Source organism: Grammomys surdaster, unplaced genomic scaffold, assembly GCF_004785775.1.
Source record: "Grammomys surdaster isolate TR1022 unplaced genomic scaffold, NIH_TR_1.0 168, whole genome shotgun sequence".
NCBI lineage: Eukaryota > Metazoa > Chordata > Mammalia > Rodentia > Muridae > Grammomys > Grammomys surdaster.
The window spans coordinates 6588999-6609976 of NW_021604616.1; the positions used below are offsets into that span (position 1 = coordinate 6588999).

The 20978-nt window shown below is 41.9% G+C and overlaps 1 protein-coding gene across 3 annotated transcripts in view; it reads right to left on the minus strand.

The window, feature by feature from the left end:
* Tpd52l1 (TPD52 like 1) overlaps positions 1-20303 on the minus strand; it is a 104875-nt gene extending 84572 nt beyond the window's left edge. For 2 of the 3 annotated variants that reach the window (XM_028766442.1, XM_028766439.1), the window contains exon 1: positions 20058-20303. In XM_028766442.1, coding sequence (XP_028622275.1) covers positions 20058-20076 — 19 coding nt within the window. In that variant the 5' untranslated portion in view covers positions 20077-20303. The remainder of the gene's footprint in view (positions 1-20057) is intronic. The other variant, XM_028766441.1, reaches the window with a different exon arrangement.
* Positions 20304-20978: the final 675 nt, after the last annotated feature.

Consider the following 20978-nt stretch of genomic DNA (forward strand, 5'->3'; position numbering starts at 1 on the left):
AACAGAAAAAGATTAAGCCATACCTAACAATATAAATTCTCCTAATCTGACACTTTAATAAAATGTTGGTATTTGCAATAAAAATAAGCTACTGGTGTTTTGTTTGGTTTTTAAGTAACCGAGGTAAGTATGTACATGGGGCTACACAAGATCACAGGCTGCCTCATGCAGAGACTGCATCACAGGAGTGACGGTCAGAAATCCAGGGCTTCCCGGGCTGCTACTGCCATGGCATTAGTTGGGTTAATCACTTCATCTCCTAAATCAGCCCCCCAAGGCAGTGGACACTCAAGGAAACAGGAGTTACTGAGTTTCCATGCAGAAGTCAGGCAGTAGATAGGTGATTTCTGAGAAACAGAGGTAAGGATGAATAGCATTCCAGGGAAAGAGGACCAGTGAGGCAGTGCAGTAACTCAAGAAAGTAGAAATGGGCTTGAAAAAATGGGGGATCATAATATACCCAGAGTGAGCTATCTGTTCCATGTAATCATGTGTGTGCTTCACTGTATTAATTAACAGCTCTTAAAACTCAAGGAATCAGCAACCTGTTTTTATCTGTTGGCACTCAAGGGACACGTCAATCATTAATACACCACAAGGATGGCATCTACACAGGACCCAAGCAAACAATTGCCTAACAGGATTACTGTATCTATTTAAGTTAGGATTTAAGTGTGCAAAAAAAAAAGGATATAGTTTTAAGTTACACTCTCTCTTTGGGACTCACACCACGGTGTTAGAGTAACCTTATGATCACTCAACAGAATCCATCCGAGTTCTGTGAAACTGAGAGAATGCCCACATATTATGATACTTTTGTAGGTGATTTCCTCCACTACAATTCTCAACAAAACTATAAATATCCTCCTTTGAAAAACCACTGAAACTCAGAGGTGAATGGATTCATACTTGTCGACATTTTAAACCCCAGCAGGCCATCAGTGAGGCTGTAGAGAAGTGAGACATTCAGAGAAGGAAATCAGCCCATCATGAGTTTAGTTCAACAACTTCTGCTGCTATGCCAACTATGACCATGTCTTCCAATAAATCTGTATCTACCAGATAAGAGCAACACAGAAGCAAACGCCGCTAAGCTTTTGTAGTTTTTATTTCCATCTGTTATATCATTTGTCTGGTTAACATAAATGCGACAGGTATTGCCAAGCCACTGAAAATCAGCCATGAGGCAAGTTATCTGCTGAGTATCGGCTGGGACATTTCCTTTCCTGTCATGTTGCAACCTTTGCTGGAGAATGACTTTGAAAGCATGCCACCCAAAACATAGTTCCTTCGCCCATCTCACACTGGTGGTCATCTCCAGGGGCCTCTTCAATGTTTATTTAATGGAGATCGGAAAAATTGCTATTTGTTAGTAATTTATATATCAGCACTCCACTGATTGCTTTTGAGCTCTTAGACTCTAAGCCCACAACTGCTCAAGCGAACATCAGAATTTACTAACATCACAAGAGGAAGGAGGAGTCAGTCAAGAGAGTTTCCCCGGAGGCTACCATAGCATCTCTTGCCCCAAGTTTCTCTTTTCAGTCTTAAGGCAGCTTGTCCTTTCTCCTCTGTTTCCTTTTCTCTCACACAGGCAAATTCTTTGCAGATTTTTCTCTCCCTCATTCCTATATTTACTTCTTAACTTTTACATAGCTCCATCACTGGTTTCTTTGGTCAGAAGAGCAACTTCTATCTTGGCTTGTGTGCTGAGTTATCCTAATACCCCAACTCCCAATGTTAACATTGTCTTCAAGATTTCACTATCAGGAACATGCAATAATAGTTGAGTACTGGAATTTTCTTTTTCCTTTCTTCTCTTATCTTTTTTTCTTTTCTTTTTCAAGTACTGAAGATTGAACCCAGAGCCATGTAGACGGTGGGCAAAGTATCAAATATGCCAATTAGGTTTTTATCTTATTTCCAGACAACATCCTTCCAAGTTGCCCAAGCTGACTTTGAATTCACTCTGTAGCCCAACTCCTGCCTCATCCACCTCCCTGAGCCTACAGGCAACTGGATTGCAAGTCTACACTACAAGACACCTCCTGAAAGTTCCTTTTCTAGGACGTTTAATTTTGTTATTATATTATTTATTTATTTTGTGTATGTGTGTATGCATGTGTGTATTGTACTGCCTCTTTTTCTGTGGTGTTTAATTACTTTATTTAATTAAATAAAGTAATTAAATTTAAGTTTTTATTTTAAGTAATTAAATTAAGTTTTTATTTAATGTGTTCGTGTGTGTGTGTGTGTGTGTGTGTTGTACATGCCTATGGACATCAGAGGACAACTATTAAGAGTTTTCTCTCCTTCTACCATTTGGTTTCCAGGCTTGGTAGCAAGTGCCTTTACCCATTGAGCCATCTTAACAGTGCTTAAAATTGTCAATATTATTGTATCACTTTAATAATATTTATTATCTTTAATTTTAGGAGCTCATTATATCAAAAGTTACAATAATTTCTTAAACAATTAATGTCTCATACGAGGTGAAGGATCAATACCCTGTTCCATCTGCTACAATTCTCTGTGATTATGTCCTTTAAGAGCTATTCATTCATTTTTCATTCCATCCTTTTGTTTTTTTAGAAGTACTTAAGAAGTACATTCCATGAACCAATCATTGTTTTATCTAAATTGAGGAACTATCAATAAAAGAAAAAATGTCAAATTGCCTACACTTATTGAGCCTATTTTCTATACATGAGGAAAGGCAAACACATAATTGTATATAATATAAAATACTACCAACTAATGAAAGAAAAAGTCAGAGCAAGGGCTTTATAATGTGTATGAGTAGGAGATATACTACATACACATATTATCTATGTGTGCAAACATACATATTAAAAGGTTTCTGTTACCATAATTAGATATAAAGTATATGACATAGCCAGAGCTGCTTTCCCAGTTTGTCATTAGATGTTCTCAGAACACTCAGAGGCCTCAGCATGCTGCTAAGCAACAGATACCAGGATGCTTGATGTCCTGCCATCCAGAGCCCGCACCTTTCTCAGTAGGCAGCACATTGATTGGGTGAGCCGAAGTCAGGAGAGAATAGAAATGGGAACTGCCAAGGGAAGCGATGAGCATCTCTGGCTCTTCCACTCCTGCTTTACTAAATTTTTATAAGACACGTAATGTAATGTGAGCAAAACATCCAACTTGTGCATGTTTCCACAAAATGTGGAATAGACAATGAATATAGATTTGTATGTCCACTGTATAACTTTACATCTTCGAAAAATAAAAGACCCAAACTAGTAACTATGCAAAAAAACTATATGACCTTGTCAGGAAATTTCAATGGGCTTAATAAGTAAAATTAATGTTGTAGAAAAAGAAATCTTGCATACAGGCCAAATGTCCAAAATCCATTAGCATGTGTTTTTATTTCTACCTTCAATCTATTCATCTTTCTTTCAACACAGGAGGTTATTTCTAACATTGGGGTAGGCAGTGTATGAAAATCCAAGGGATTTTTCTGATGCAAGACTATTATTTCAAGTAGGAGCTTAATACATGACATGTACAACAAAAATGGAGGAGGTGAAGCTGGAGAGACGGCCCAGAGGTAAAGAACATTCGCTGTTCTTCCAAAGGTCCTGAGCGCAAGTCCCAGCACCTACATGGCAGCTCACAGTTGTCTAATGCCATCTTCTGGTGTGCAAATGTACATACAGACAAAATACCACACACACCACACACACACACACACACACACACAGAGAGAGAGAGAGAGAGAGAGAGAGAGAGAGAGAGATGAATAAATAAATTGTTTTTAAAAAATGGAGGAGGTGAGGCTTAACATCATCATTCATATTTACCTCACACCTACTTTAGCACAAAATTGCTCAATGAACACTGCATGGGGAATTAATAAGAGACCATCACCTTTCATTACTATAACAGTGTCCAGCCTGTCACAGCACATCTCTTGGGTCCTTGTGCTCCATCCTCACAGAACCCACTAGGAAGCTGCCATGTTCACTGTTTTGTAGATGGGCAAACTGAGACATGGTAAGTTAAAACATACTGAGGAAATGGCTAAACTCGAGGGGAAAATTCAAACCTACAACAATGCCTATGCTCCTTGCCTTTAAGAGTCCCTTGAAGTGATAGAACCTTTATTTTGCTTTCTTCTGTTTTTTTCTTCCCGACTCCCTCACAAGATGTCAGTCATGTGAGACAACGCAGTCATCCATTACATGAGAAATATCAGTGTCCAGGATAAAGTCCTACACATTACATTAGATGGGGAAAATATCTCATGTGTTTGAATTTTTTCCACATAGGAAATAGTAGCAATACCATCTCCACCCCCACCACCCTCAGAAACAGATGTATGCATATATACATCTAAACACAGCTTGTGTTGAAGAGATTGACCCAATCTGTTAAGATGGGCTAGGTAGGACCTTGAAGGGCTTTCAATCCAACCTTTTCAGGTTAGAGATATGTGATAGGTAAGCAGACAAAGGACCTCAGAAGGTAATATCAGAGTGATGGCGAAGCTCAGGACAGCACCTGACACTGGCTCCCAATCCCTCCTCCCCACATCCTGCTGCTTCCCTAGAAGACTACAGTCATTATATAAATGATGCAGGACAATTAGAAGCGACTACTCGGAGGAAAATTTAGACCTGGTTGTCGGGAGTATACTAAGGGCTTCAGTAACCCAGTCCTCTTGTACCACACACCTGAGTCAAAGGCAAAGTTTGCCCAGATTGGTGCTAGATGGTGGGACTTTTGACCATGGAGTAAAACGACAAACAAGTTAAATATTACAAGATAAGCAAAATTTTCTCTGATTTGACTTTAGCCTGAGGTAGCTGGTGCCACTTTGAAAAGAAAGGGGTCAGTAGTGATTAAGTGGGGACACAGGCTGCAGCTCATTGAACAGAAGACTGTAGAGGTCAGGTTTTATTGACTTTGCTGGAGTGGGAATCCGTCTGGTACTTGACCAGTCATCATCCACATGACAGGTTGTTAACATTCACAAAGGTGCTTTTCCTTTCTGGTTTGCAGGCTAACAGGATGACTTGACCAAGGGTTAAAACAGCAACAAGGACAGAGTCACCATGGAGACAGAATGACAAGCTTCTCAGATGCCCCTTAGACTACAACAGAGAATCAAAGAATTTAGCAAAGGTATCTTCAAGTTTCTACAACAATCAAGGCAGCAGTCACCATAACCCTCGTGTAGGGTGTGTTATCTCCAGTAGAACAAGGGAAAAATAGTCGTGTAGTTTTCAGCTGTGAGACCCACTAAATCAGTGATGGTTAAGTTCACTAAAGCAAGAGGACCTTGGGGCTTGGCATATTGATTTTGATGTTGTTGGGATATTTTGTTTTATAAGTTTTTGTTTGGTGTTTTGTTTTGCTAGGACAGGAAAGACAGACAGACAGACAGACAGACAGACAAGCAGAGACAGAGAGACAGAGACAGACAGAGATAAACAGATGGAGAGACAGACAGAGACAGAAAGGTTGTTGGCAAAAGCTATGATTCTGTTGGAAGGTGATCTCACATCTGAGTTGATTCTGGGATCTTCCAATGGCATTTTATGGTATGAGGGTTTTTCCTTGATAACATTTCCCTCTTTGTCACTCTCAACCTTCTGAAATCTCATCAGTTTTAGCTTGGCCTAAACATAAGGGATCCATTCCCATAGTCTGCAAACATGTTGGCCTTAAGGCCAAATCTGTCATTCCAAAGGCTGCTGAAGGAGCACATGGATGCAGGCAGAAGACACACACATCAGACTTTTACCAGGGATCTGGTTAAAGGCCCGGAGTTTATTTGCCTTCTCTTCTCTTGGCAGTGGCCCCTACTGTTCTAAAAAGGACTGTGCATAGTCTTGTCTTTAAAGAAAGAGAGAAAAGAAAACTGAGCACAGATTAACTGAGGAAATAGACACTTCCTTTTGGATTCCTACTATGAGTGTGTTCTCACACTCACACATAAACACACAGGGCACCCAGGCTACTGTGCACCGTCAAGAGACTGGCCCAGAGAAATGAAGTGTTGCATGCAATAAGACTTCTGGCAGACGAACACTTGTCTCACAAGAACAGCAAACTGGGGGAATCTTTTTTTTTTTTTTCCAAATGGGAAGAGGTCAGAGAATGAAATCCAATTTTTCCATTTCCTTAACTATTTTGCTTAAATTATTTCTCTCACATTTATTTTTCCAGTCATGCAATGAGCCATGACAGCAGTAAGAGGCAGCTGATTTTAGCAGAGCTTTTAGGAACCAGCTAACTTTCATTGAAAACCATGGCTTTGTCTGTTCTTGAAATACTGCCTGAACCCCAATGAGAAGCTCAAGCTGTGTTTTAGGAGCTAGTGATTAGACAGCAGTCACCAAATCGAATTATCTTGGCCTTTCAGAACGTACCTGTGGGAGGTGTGGGAAGAAAAACAATGAACAAAATAAATTAAAAACATAGAGTACATTAAATGCAGGGCAACTGCAAAGAGCAGGGGAGGAAATATTGAGTGTACCTGTGTGTAGGGAGGAAACAATGTGTGGGACCTAGAAATGCTAGGACCCAACTGTCAATCACACCTACAGGATGCAAGCCTGGTTCTCAGGGGAATTTCCCAGCCTACCCTCTCTTTCCACATGGCCTCCTACACCACATTACTGATTGCCACTTCTGCTTCCAGCAACACATATTCTTTTTTTTTTTTCAGTTTCTGTAGGTCAGAAATCAGGGAACAGCTTAACCGAGCTCTCTGTTCAGGGTCTCTCAGGGCAATAACTGTCAGGGTTTGCATGATCATCTAGCAGCTTAATGTGGGAAGACTATATCCAAGGCTCATATAGGCTGTTAGCAGATTCATTTTACTTGAAGGGCCCAGGTTTTTGCTTTCTTAGTTAGATCCTAGAAACACTGTCATAGTTTCTACATGTTACCCTGCAGTTCCTTGGCAGGTAAATTTCTACAATACAGCTGTTCATTATCTCCTGACAAGGAGGAAGGACCTCCAGTCTGTGAAACTGGCCTCCTTACTACATAATATAAACAGAGAGCCAGATCTCAGCACACCTGACAGTTGTGCTAGTTATTGGCTAGAAGGAAGCCGTATTTCCTCTATGCTCTGCAGGATGGGATGTATGCAAATAAAACACAAGTCAAAAGACACTAGGACTCAGCAAGATTTTGTCTGCTACAAGCACTGACTGACACTATCCACATGCATGTGGACTGGTTGCAGATGGATAAATTTGCATAGAGTGTGCTTTCAGATACCAGTGTCCTGTACCTAGAGTTTCTGATTTAGTCAACCTGAGGTAGGACCTCTACAATTGCATTTCTAACAAGTTTCTTGGTGAGGCCCATGATATTGGTCAAGAGAACATATTTTGAAAATGAATTCTTAGATATTATGTTCAGTCTACTCCTTCTAGGACCCCATATCAGCCAGCTCTCCATCTCCTCTCCAATTTATGAATGGACCCTTCAGCAACATGAATGGACCCTTCAGCAACATGAATGGACCCTTCAGCAGCAGGCTCTGCCTATAGGAAGCTCATGTAAACCTGGCCACACAGCAAAGCTGTTTAACCAGAAAATTGGATTCTCAGGAGCCCTGAGCACAATCTAGAAGCGAGAACAGAGACTCAAAATAAAAAAATAAAAGGCTCATCCAGAAGTACATGGATGTGGAGCTAACAAAAAATGGTTCAGGATGGGGGTCAGGGATTCTGAAAGGCCAAATTTTACTGTATTTGCAAGTTGAAAATTAGCTGTCTAGCTTTGTGGATGCTTATAAAAACAACACATTGTCTTGGTTGACTAAAGGCAAAAGACAGCTCACTACACCTAGCAATAACAGTTGTCAAAATAACCTCACTGCTCTAGTTCCCTGAGCTATGATTCCAAAAGGCTGATGTAATCAATTGACGAAGGCCAGGTCTGCCTCTTTATGTGTGTTACAGGAGAATATATTGAAACTATGAAGTCTTGATTTATATACGGGCTGCAAATATGTTCCGTATCTGCCAACAGCAAACAAGCCTGCCATTAAGGAAAGTGGTTTCTGTCACCCAGAGCTGCACATAACAGGACAACCTTGAAAAACTGTCCAGAGAATTAAAAAAAAAAAAAAGAGCCTTAATTTTCAGAAGATGAGCTGAGTGTAAGCTTGAGATATCCCCTCCCAAGAACAGGTGTCCGGCTGCCCAGTCTGCAGGTCATGCTGAAAGGATTGAAAACAAATCAAAGAAGGGGAAAAAACCACTGAGGAGGAAAGCCGAGGAAGACTGTTGGAGGAAGAGAGAGGGAAAACTCAAGGGTTTAAAAGAAGAGCAAAGAGCGAGAGCAGAGATCTGATGATTTTTGTGGAGATTCCAAGAGCAAAGAAAAGCCTGAGAGAAAGCAAAGAAACTGACCTGTTAAGGAATCCTGAGAGGATAGGAGAGAAATACTGGTCTGTCCCAGAGTGGGATAACCAGTGGCAAGCAAAGAAAGCTACTCAAGTCTAAGCCTACTTTGAAGACAGAGTTTTACATTCCAGAAGTCTACATGCTGCATCTGAGTTGGACACTCTTGCAGACATAGCAAGTGGACATTTGAAACCGAGGAGCAAGGTCCTCAGTGGAAAATACACATGGGAGTGGCTAACACTTTGAATCTGGAACTGTATTTCATGAAGAGATGGCCAAGAGAATGAGTGTAGGCATAAACAAACAAACAAACAAAACAAACAAACAAACAAAAACCATATGCCAAGGCTTGAGTCTTAAGGTAGCCAAGAGGAGGACAGAAGGTTCCTGGAGAAAGGAGGAGAGAGGGAGGGGACTTTAGGATACCAAAAAATCAAAGGAGGGAAATGTTGGTAACAGTCAAATATGATAGGAATGAGGTGTAACATGTGGATTGTATGTTGAAAGAGAAAGAAAGGAGGAACAGGAAAGGGCACAGTCTTAGTTAGGGCTTTACTGCTGTGAACAGACACCATGACCAAGGAGACTCTTATAAAGACAACATTTAATTAAGGCTGGCTTACAGGTTCAGAGGTTCAGTCCATTATCATCAAGGTGGGAGTATGGCAGCATGCAGGCAGGCATGGTACAGGAGGAGTTGAGTGTTCCATATCTTCATTTGAAGGCTCCTGGCAGAGTACTGACTTCCAGGCAGTTAGGATGAGAGTCTTAAAGCCCCCCCCCACACACACACAGTGACATACCTTCTCCAACAAGGCCACACCTTCTAATAGTGCCACTCCATGGGCTCAGCATATACAAACCATCCCAGGTATTAATTCTTGATTCTCAAATCAAGTTGAAACCAAATTGCAATTATTACAGGAGAGCATTATGGAACATTGAATTCTGAGGACGGAGCTCTGCAAAGGTAGACACCATTCAGTATCTGAGAAGACAAGTGATGTTCTCTCTAGGGCTTTCGGGCTTCATCTGAGGGGAAAGGGTGTTATACTCTGTGCTAGTCCAGAGTCAGCAGAACGTTGGCTTTGAGCTCTGCATCGACCCACAGTGAGACTTCTGTGATGCAGTTGTCTGTTTTCATGTTATAAATTCCTTGGTTCCCACAATCAAGTAGATTTAATAGTGGGGACCCTAAACCCCGGATGAAGCCAGATATGAATGGGGCTTTACTTTCTCCTACTAGAAAAGGTCACCAACATCTCAATTTACAGCTAAGACGTTGGATGGTAAGATATAAAGGAGTAGTCCTTGATATAATTAAAATTCTTGCTCAGATATCTTAAGGCAGGAAATCAGCAACTTTACAGACAAGTGAATTCAAAATACCATGACTTTCGTTCCTCTCAACCCTTGAATCTCTTCCAGTTGTTTGACACAAACTTTGCAGGTAGTGCATACCCTAGAACGTTGGCAGTTAAAGAGAAATAACAGGGGCAGGAAAGATATTTTCCTCCAGGCCTGGCCTGTGAGGTAGAGGAAATTGTCTTCCCCTGATGTCATCATGTAGAATGGAATCTGTTTTTAGAAACTGAAAGGTTGTTTGTCTGTCTGTCTGCTTGTAGCTCCTACCATTGCTGCTCTTGGTTCATTCATATGTAAAGGAGAAACTAATAAAAAAAAAAATACTCAACACCCAGACTCTAAAACAGAGCTATCTGCAGTGCTCCCTCTCACTCCTTTCATCTCAAAATTTCCTTTCCTTTCAAATAAATCGATTCTGCTTCCTAGATCCCCCTGACTAGATGCCCTTGCTATCAAATCCACAGGAAAAAAAATCTAGCTGAAAGAAAAAAAAACCCTGCTTTGCAATTTCCCAGGAGCTGAAGAGGACCCCACATTTTAAATCCATGTCAGAGAAAATGCAGTTTGTCAAGGGTATAAATAACCACCAGCGACTTTGGAGACAGGTCTAATGCTCACACACATTTTCAGTACATTTTTTGGTTACAGTAAAGTACCAGTTTTGTCAATTGCAAAAAAAGAAGAAGCAGTTTGTTGATGACTAAGGGTATTGTCGATTTGTGGTATTATTCTGGGAATTTTACTTTTTATATATCAAAGTGCAACATTTATATACCAAACACACCGTGAGAACCTCTTTACGCTGTATTATTATTGAAGGACAGGAAGCGTCCTTTTAGCTTCAGTATTATTCAAATACATCAAGATGTTTGTTGCCTTCCTTGGTACATCAGTAATAATTCTTAATTTAATAGATACCTTTTAAGTAAATTGCATTTTATTTTGTAGATATTCAACAGACTACAGCATGATAGGGCATGCTTGTAATCTCTACATTGTACCTTCGGTTTGCATGTGTTTGCCTGCGTTCTTAACTGTATTTGTTAAATGCAGTAAGTTTAACAAATGGCTCCCAAGAATCATTTTGAGAATTCCAAAACAGTCAGAATGGAAATGGTGACCATCTACATACATTGAGAGCAGGCTAAGTGCATGGCCAAGGCAGAGACTTCTTTCTTCATTTAACACTGTAGACCCTGGTCACAAGCATTGCTAGTAGCTTAAGTAGCAAATTCTCTGTTTTGGTTTTAGTTTTGGTTTTGATATTTACATTAGGTAGGTATTTTGCTAATATGCATATGGGGCATAGTTAAATCAACAAAACACTTTCATCTAAACAATTACATATTATAATATTCACAAGGCAAACAAAATGTTGGTGGGGGGTACTTTTTACAATTAGACCTTTTAGTCAGTGTCTGGGGGGGATACAGATCCCATTTTCCAGAAATAAACATAAATATCCCATAACTTTTAGTTTCTTTTAAAAGTAATGAGATTGGGGATACAGAGACGGCTCAGAAGGTAACGTTCGTGCTATTGACGTATAGACTTGGACTTAGGCCCTGAGTAGCTAGGTGAAGTGTTAGCCATCAGTGACCCCAGCAGTAGAATGTACTCATTCCCAGGGGCTTGGTGACAGTCACTCTAGCCTAAATGTTGAGTCCTAGACTTAGTGAGAGCTCCTATCACTGAAAATACAGTGGATAATGATAGAGGAAGACTGCTGGGCTACACACGCGCGCACACACACACACACACACACACACACACACGCACACATGCACACACGCACACACATGCAGACATTCATTCATTCACACATACACTCTCATACACACACACATACACGAGGGGGGGCAGGGAACATAAAATTAAAAAACACTGACATTCTTAGATACAGGCAAAGAAATGGAACATTTAAACTATTTAAACTGACTATTCCTAGATCCTGTGGTAAAAATCCTGTACTATGCCGGGCAGTGGTGGCACACGCCTTTAAGCCCAGCACTTGGGAGGCAGAGGCAGGCGGATTTCTGAGTTCGAGGCCAGCCTGGTCTACAGCGTGAGTTCCAGGACAGCCAGGACTACACAGAGAAACCCTGTCTCGAGGGAAAAAAAAAATCCTGTACTATTTCCGTGAAGCACATGTTGGGCGATTTAACAGAATTCTTCATCATGGACTATAGGGCAATAAATTGCTAATCTCATCCATATTAGGAAGAATATTCTCAGAGGTCTCAGGGATAGCAAATTACTTTAAGATTCTATGACCTAGACCCTATCCAGATAGAGAATGAATAGTGCAATTAACTTCTGCCCTTCAAAAGCTCTCTGAGTGTACAGACTATAAAGTGAGTTCATTATTTGCAATTTGGTGCACTGACTGCTCCGCATGCCAACATAAGGAAATGGTTCAGAAAGCACCTCGGGTATAGAGTCAAGCTGAGTTCAAATCCAGGCTCTGACTTTTATTCATTAATTTAAATTTTAAAATATTTTGAAAATTTCATATGTGAGGACTGTATCTAAACCATTTGTACATTCATTCATATATATATATACATATATATATACACATATATATGAACCATATATCATATTCATATATATCATATTTGTATACATGTATATGAATGTACAAATTAAATATATATATACATATACATATATGTGTGTGTGTGTTTATCCTACTGCGTCCATATACTGTTGCTTGTATCTATTACAAAGAATTGGATACCCGATCTGGGAGCTCATCCCTAGAGGAGAACTGATGCTCAGTCTCTCAGCATCCATTGATTTCCTGTAGTTCTTCATCTAGGACTGGGACCCTATGAAATTTCTCCATCCACACTGGAATACGTCAACATTTCTAAGTTTCCTGAGATGAGGACAGTTGAGTAACGATCCTGTAATTCTATATCCTTACTTAGAAAATGAAAACAGTATTACCATCCTTGTAAGTTGTATATGGTTTTTGTTGAGGTTTGGTCTGTTGCTATATATAGCAATACTAAATGCAGGTCCCCAAGGCTAAGTTGCCCTAGAGACAAGACAGTCTGCCACATAGACTCAAGTGATGCTATGTGGCCTCGCCCCCAAGTTATTTCTGACTGGTGAATAGAGATGCCTACAGCCTATTGCTGGACAGAATTGAGATAGGCTTGGTGTGCCAGGCCTCGGGTTCAGAGGAGACCATGAGGAAACAAAGAAGGTGGAAAGAGGAGAAAGAGGCCATGGGTTAGGAGTCGAGGAAGCATGCCCAAAGAGGGTTGGCCAGTTGGAGTTAAGAGCAGCCCAGATGAGACATAGTAAGTAAAACTCAGGGTTATTGATAGGAAACTAGATTCATGTAGCATAGAGGATAAATATCTGTCCAGCATTAGTGCTAATTAAGGCTTATTGTAAATAATAAAAGTTGTGGGTCTTTTATCCGAGAACTGAATGATCAAAGACAGGGTAGCAGCCCCAGATTGAGATTAAATATTTTCTGCAACTTTTTAATAACACAATGGCTTACCTTCAGTGTGCACATTGCAGAACTGGGCATAACAAGTCTAAAATATTATGATTAGCTTTAGTGTGAATTATTTCTAAAAATCCTGTTGGGGTGGAAATAAGCCATCTTTCTGCTCTGTGAACTATTACTCCTGGTGATGAATTCTTAACTCTGCTACCTCCCATTTCTATACCCTTTGGAGTGTGCTTGAGTCCACAGTGAGAGACCGTGGAGTATCCTAGGAAAGCACATGCTTCACATCCAGCAGAACTGGAATTAAGTTTGTCTTTCTTACTTCATGTCTGACCTCAGTTTTCCATTTCCATAAAATAATAAATGCATAGGCAGGTCTTGGCATGAAAGGCAACAACAAACATTTATGCAGGGCTTATCATGTACAGAGCACTATTGAAACACCTCTTGTAAGTTAACTCACTGAAGCTTCATTAGGTCCCTAACCCATTAGAGCTATTATCTCTAGTCCACATGTACAGAAGCCAAGGCCCAGAGAAACCAGTACCTCATTAGAATCAGTTGAACTTTAAGGTTAGAGAAGTAGAATTAAAATCTGGACAGGTTTCCTTGATTCCAAGATCACAACCACTACAAATGCTCCAACGCCTACTGAAGCCAAGGGGTTGCCATATTTGTTATTACTATCATAATCAATACATATTTTCTGGAATATTTATTTAATCAAACCAATAGTTTCTGAAATGTTTCTTAGTTGCTATAAAGTGTTAAGTAGAGAATCTGCCAAAAGGGTCTCTCTGTTTACAAGGTTTTTGAAGAAATTTGTAAGTCTGTTTATTCCTAATATGAAGAAGCTAAGAAATGTTAGGGAGAGTAATTTAAGATGGGTTCCAACTGACTACAGCATCTACATTATTATGATCAGATGAGTTGTGTTTGAATGGCAACAAGAACGTACAATATGACCAAATACATGTGAGATGACTTAGCAGGTAAAAGTACCTGCTACCATGCCTGATGAACTGGATTTTATGCCCAGAATCTACATAGCAGGAGGACAAAATCCCAGAGATTGTGTTCTGCCTTCACAGGAACACTAAATAAATAAATCCCCCCAACACTAAATAAATACATACATAAATAAATATATTAATTTTTACAAAAATTAAGTTAAATTCCATTGTTCTAAACTTATGATTTCATTGCCTGAAATGAAATTTTTGAATAAAAAGTTAATTTTCTCCTAATGTAAGCTAATCATATAGAAGCTTGTTGCTATTTAGCAGGGAAGGAAGAATTACTCTGTAATAAAATGGCATAGTTGTTTATAAAGCAAGTCCTCACTTTTTGAAGAAATAGATAGTTGACTACTGGATAAAGGCGCTTGCCAGCAAGCCTGATGGCCTGAATTCAGCCCCTCGGGGTCACATGGTCAACGGAGCAAATCAGCTCCTGAAAGTTATCCTCTGACTGACCCACACATGCATGGCACATGTACTAGCACACACATAAAATAAATGAATACTATAAAAAAAGAGTTCACGTTTCATAGAGTAAAAACTATACAACTGTGTATAGTTCACAGATCATCATCCTTCCTGGCCTCATTTTCTGTTAATAGCCCTCTTTATTTCCTTTTATTCATTTCTAATTTATTAACCCTTTGTGTTTTATCTATATAGCCATATAAACTGTTGTTGTAAGTTCTTCCTGGCACAAGAATCTTTAAAAAAAAAAGATTTAATTATTATGTTCTCCCTGCATTGAATGCTTGCATAGCCAGAAGAGAGAACCAGATCTCATCATAGATGGTTATGAGCCACCATGTGGTTGCTGGGAATTGAACTGTTCTGCAAGAACAGCCAGTGCTCTTAACTTCTGAGCCATCTCTCCAGCCCAAGAGTCTTGAGCAAAGTATAATGTAAGTCAATAAGACACTGTCATCATAATAGGATTTGCAAACGGGTAGAAATAATGTATTATTTCATGTCATCCATGCCATATCCCATGTAGAGAAACAAAGAGCCTTTAATTCAAACCCAGGTTTGGACTGCAAACTGCATGGAGCAAAGTTGCAATGCCATGTCTAGGAGTTTAGGGACTTTATACAAGCAGGTTCCAGGACTTCAGGGTTACATGGTGGATAAGGAAAACTATAATTTCACCTGTTTGGATGGTAGACAGGGTCAGTGAGCAGGGTCGCATGATTGGGGTGGGTGTTCTTTTGGCTTTTATGGTGTTATCAGGGTTAAGTGTTTTTACAAACCGATCACAGCTGCCTGGGAATGCTTAATTGGCTTTATTTCTCTCTAAGGATGTGTGGTTTTTGATTTTCCCAAGTCCATAAGCCACCTGTGTTGGGGAGTGTTTGACCATCCATCAGAGAGGGTGCCAGCTTCAGGGGCATGGAGGCTGAAAGCTGCATCTGCTTATCTGTTCTCAGGCTGATAATACTGTTCCCAGGAAGTGGGGTTCACACTTAGGGAGTTGCTATGCTGTGTCCTTTTGGGAGAGTCAAGCTGCAGGAAGGAGCAGGGGGGCTTCTGTGTGCACAAGAGCAGAGCGAGGGGGAACTGCTGAGGCAAGGGGAGTTCTTCAAAATAAGACATCAAGAAACACTTGAAAGGGATCAGGAGCTTTCATTTTTAAATGGCCGCTGCACGTTTCAGGAGCATGCTACATTCCTAACCAAATTCACTTACTGCAGGTGTCTCTCAACTTAAGTAAGAAGTTATGCCCCAATAGATACATCATAAATTGAAAATGCCATAGCATGAGCAGAGTCTGAAGCAGTTCAAACTATAGAACATCAGAGCTTAGCACCATTGGTCACTGTAACTAGCTCATTGCTCAGCTGTTTCATATATCACCAAGTGGTTGACTAGAAACTGTCGCTGGCTGCTATCATCTAGCATCAGAATGCCATGGGGCCAGTTAGCGCTCCTTGCTATGACAAAATACTTGAGGAAAGAACTTGTTCCATGAAAATATTATTCAGGTTCATGGTCTCTGTAACATTGGTCCATGGCCAGCTTGCTCTGTTGCTGTTGTACTGTAATGGGCAGAATGCTCATCAGTTAGAGCTCCTGTAGGACACAGTTGCTTCCTTCATTGCAAGCAGGAAGTAGAGCAGGATCCCGTTCAATGGAAAAGTCTCAGGGACCCATGTCCTTATCCGGGTCCCACTTCCCACCAAGTACTGTCATCCAATTATGAAACCATCAACAGATTGACACTTTGATTAAAGTCCAGTCCTCATGACTGAACCACCTCTCAAATGATTGCAAATATCATAGAAAAATCAAGCATTCTACACACAAGACTACAGGGAGGTAATTTATAACAAAACAATGATAAATATTGTACAGAATCACAAGACTGAGATAAAAATTAAAATTCTGATACAGTACTGCGTGCCCATCTCTTTACACCATTGTAAAGTTGAAACCCCTTCACCAGGAACATGTGAAGGCCAACTTCTCCAGGCCAGTGAAAAGCAGCTAGAAGTGCTAACTTCCTGTGGGTTGCCCACTCCGTGCTGCTCAAGAGCCCCTTCTCACAAAATCACCCACTCACAATGCCCCAGTGCCCATCCTGCCAAACTCCTTAGGGTGTCTTCTTCTTTTGCTGGAAGTAATTTAATATTTTCATAAAGCTAATGACTATGTTTGGAGAATTTCACTTCCAGGAGGTTTTTCAAAGACCTGCTTCTGCATTTCTGAGCTACTTGGATAGCCCATATCTATAGCCCCTTTGTGCAACAAGGGGCCTCTAGTCACCAGTGCAGGCCTAATCTCTTACACATGTGCTTTCCTTTAGATTTAGAGGCAGAAAGAGAGAAGGAGAGAGAACCATCTCCAGTCAGAAAACTGTAAAGTAAAACAATGGTAGTAGCTTACACCTTGGACCTCACAGGGCTATTTTAGAATCTAAGAGCAAATGCCCACTTAGGGTTCAATCCTGTTCTATCCAGCTGTGAGGCTGAGGGGAGAGTGTTGTCAGGTAGTTGGAGAGGCAGTTAAGACTTGAATTTTATCTTTCCAGGGTCTGAGTGGGATGGGCACTCACAATACCAACTTTGCTACTCATTGTCTATTTATCCATAAACAAGGAATCTAGCTATTGTCTCATCTCCTCTGCAAAATGGAAATGACAGGTCGACCTACCTCCTGGGGCCCTACCATGGTGTCTATCGATACATATAAAGCACTGAGAATAGAGACAGAGAGAAAATAAGCAGATTAAGCTACTTTGACTATTGATAACTGGTCCTGACGTCTATGACTCTCTCATTGTAGTATGTGGCCCACTCTCCTGTCAGTAACATATAGTGATTTTACATCTTAGTTTGTGAAGTAAGTGCCAAATTAATATCCATCTCATCCTCTGCTGTGAGTTTCATAAAGTAGAAATCAAGTCTGGTTTTGCTGTTTCTGATGCTCTGTCTGGAAGAAGAAAGCACTCAAATATTTGCTCACAAATGAAGCAAGCTAGTAACATGGGTAGGTCTTAGTCTACAGCTTCAGGAACCTTCAGAATTCAGGTGGGTGTTCTTTAACTATTATAATTCTTTTCCTAGCTCAGTGAATAATAGAATTACTTGGATAGCTTTCAAGTATTCTCATGTGCAGGCCCGAGGGATTCCAAAATGACTGCTATGGGGTCAGCCCAGTCCACATGACCCCATATCCCTGGGATCTTCAAACTTGGACATAATTATGTACAGATAAATAATACTTGAAAAAAACTATCTGAATGTGTACAGACTTTTCTCAATTGTCATTATTTTCTTTTAAAACACAATACAATTATTTTCATGACCGTTTAACAAATGATCTGAAGACTACTGAAAGTGTACAAGAGATGAACAAGAGGTCCTAGACAGATATACAACACACTTGAGATCCTCGGGTTTTTAATATATTTTTTCAAGTGTAAGTGGTGTGTGTGTGTGTGTGTGTGTGTGTGTGTGTGTGTTACCCACAGAGACCAGAAGAGGGCATCTGGTTTCCTAGAACTGGAGTTACTGGCAGTTGTGTAGACAACCAAACTTAGGTCCTTTGCAAGAGCTCTTAAGCACTGACCTATCTCTCCAACAAAGATTTTGGTGTCTTTATGAGGGTCCCGGTGTCAATTCTTTATCAATACTTAGAAATGATTGCCTTCTAGTCTGAAAGTCAGGCCAGAAAGCTCCGGTATTGTCAGTATCTGCTTCAGTTCAGACACAAAGACATCCACTGGAACTCTGCTTTTGCATCTGACCAGCAACCAAGACTCTGCTTGCTGAAAATCAGCAGGCACCTTCCCCAAGGCCCGTCTCTAACATTTTGTTACATGCAAGTTTTCTCAAAGAACTCTGCTCTATCAGAGCCACACACACTCCTCAGCCCCAGATCATTTTCAGTATCTGGACATTTTCCTCATCCTCCACAGACGCCCTCCCTCTCCCAACCCACGTCTGATCATGTGGTTTGCCTCAATGAAGAATCTTGTTAGTCCAGAAGGGTTTCGGCAGAATCCCTCTTACTCCTTCCTGATGCTTTCCCCGAGTAACCCTGTATCCACTGACTCCCACACTGCCCACACATCTGGACTTGTTCACACTTTTGGGTTTGGGGGACTGAGCCCAACTCCAGGGTCTGGAACTGACTTTAATTGCACTCTCCTTTCCTATTAAGATAACGGGGGGGGGGGGTGTCTGGAAGCTGCAACTTCTGGGCTGGACCCTGGCTGATACGACCAAAGAGGAATATGGTTCACATTGTTCAGTCTATTGTGATCCTGGCAGCAAACCAACTGAGTGACTCTAGCCCTACACACTGCCAAAACTGCCCTCATTCCAGCTGCTTTTGCCCCTAGAACACATGAGGTCTTTACTCTTTTTAAAAAAAAAAAAAGCTTTATGTATTTTAAAAGGCACCACAGAATTCTTCTATGGGAAGAAGGTGGTCCTGATGGCATTAACACAACCCGTTCCTTCTGAGTGTTGCTTACAAAGTGGATCTCCAAGCCCTTTCGTTCTCCCTGTCCCTCGCTCCACATAAGACCACCTCTGATCCTTTCTAAGATCCCTTTACTCTTACTCTTGAAGGATCCTAGAGTTCTCTGGTCTCCAGCGGACACCCTGAGCACAGAGAGCAGGTGGCCAGCCCTCAATTCAACCGCGCTAGGGGGTGAGATGGGGTGAGTGGGGGAGCGACTCTTCCCTTGAACACAGAAAACCAGGACAGAGTTATCCATCTGGAGGGCGGAGGGAGGGGGCAGGGGTTGTGAAGCTCTCTTGCCTTTGAAGGCCAATCCTCCTCCGCTGCAGCCCTTGTATAGCAGGGACACTGAGTCTCCACAAAACCACCACCTCTCGAGTCCGCTTCACCCCGGCTCGCACTTGAGAACAGCAGGACGTGAGTCCTAAAGCTGGAGTCCCGAAGACCCCGCTCTCTCCCCTCCCCGTCTCCCGGGGAGAACAGCGCTGGGATCCGGAGCCTGCACAACAGGTCCTTTGAGCACCTTCCAGGACGAGGAAGTGTGGCCCACTGACTGCTGGAAGGGATAGTGCAGACAAGGACACAATCCTTGCGGACCGGGTACCCCAGTTTTCGGGTCCCCAGCCCTTCCCTGGTCCCCAGCCCCACCGCAAAATCTGAGTTAGGCAAAAGGATGCAAGAGTGATCCCGAAGGCGCGCGTAGGCGCGGAGTTCCGTCCGCGTAGGATGTCCTTGTTTGTCCGGGGGTAAAGTTAGGAACTGAAGGAAGAGAGTCCCTCTGTGCAACTGAGGAACAGACCTGAGGGGGTGGGGATGGGACGACCGGCGACCACCCACCTTGTGCTTGCGCCTCCATAGTGTCCGGCGTGGAGCTGAGCGCAGCGGGGAACACGCAGACTCCTCGCAGAGCAGCAGATGGTAGTGGTGCCCGAGCTCGGAAGACAGATAGCCCCGCCGCCCGTGCCCTCTCCAGGCGCGCGTGTCGCGAGCGTTGCGTGGAGGGGGCGGGGGACTGCGCACGGCCACCACTGGCCGCAGCTGGTTACCTCCGCCCCTTTCAGTCCACCTGGTCGGCACCGCGCAGCCGAGAAAGCCAGGTCGGGCGCCACCTGCCGGCCGCTCTGAGCACCCAGCGGGCGGCTTCCCCTCCGGCAAACATACGCCCAGACAACCGACGTGGCACAGAAGCCGGCAAGACAAATGCTTTGGCAGGAAGGAGATAGGAATCGTAGGGGTACAACACTGAGCCATTGGTCCTGGTGGAGACAGTAGTGTTAGGTTTCTGGGCGCCCCAGTACCATATTTTTGTCAACTGATCATTACATAACTTTGTTTTATATGCCCGTTTAAAGAACCCTTACTTAATGTAATTGGTTCATTTAACATTGAGCGTATAGTTGAAACTCGGACCAAAACACAAAAAGGTGTATACTTCCTCTCTAAAGTTCATCACACTCTATTGCACTTAGGCATAGAACCACCCTCAGACGAAAGTCTGAACCGAAGCTAGGCAGTGTTGGCATGGGAGTAGGGGCTGCAATATTATCCAAAGCCTGTGGGCTGTGCCACTGGTTGGCGTGGGAGTACTTTTCAGAGAAGACTAAAACTTCTGTCCGATGTCAAGGCTTGCCTGCGGTGTAACTGTAAAGCCAACAGTTAGCATAAATGGGTGCTCACATGTCACCTCCCTCAGTCTCCACTTACTATGCTTCCTTCCTTTCCTCAGCATCTCACAAACTTCAGGAAACTTCAGGAAAC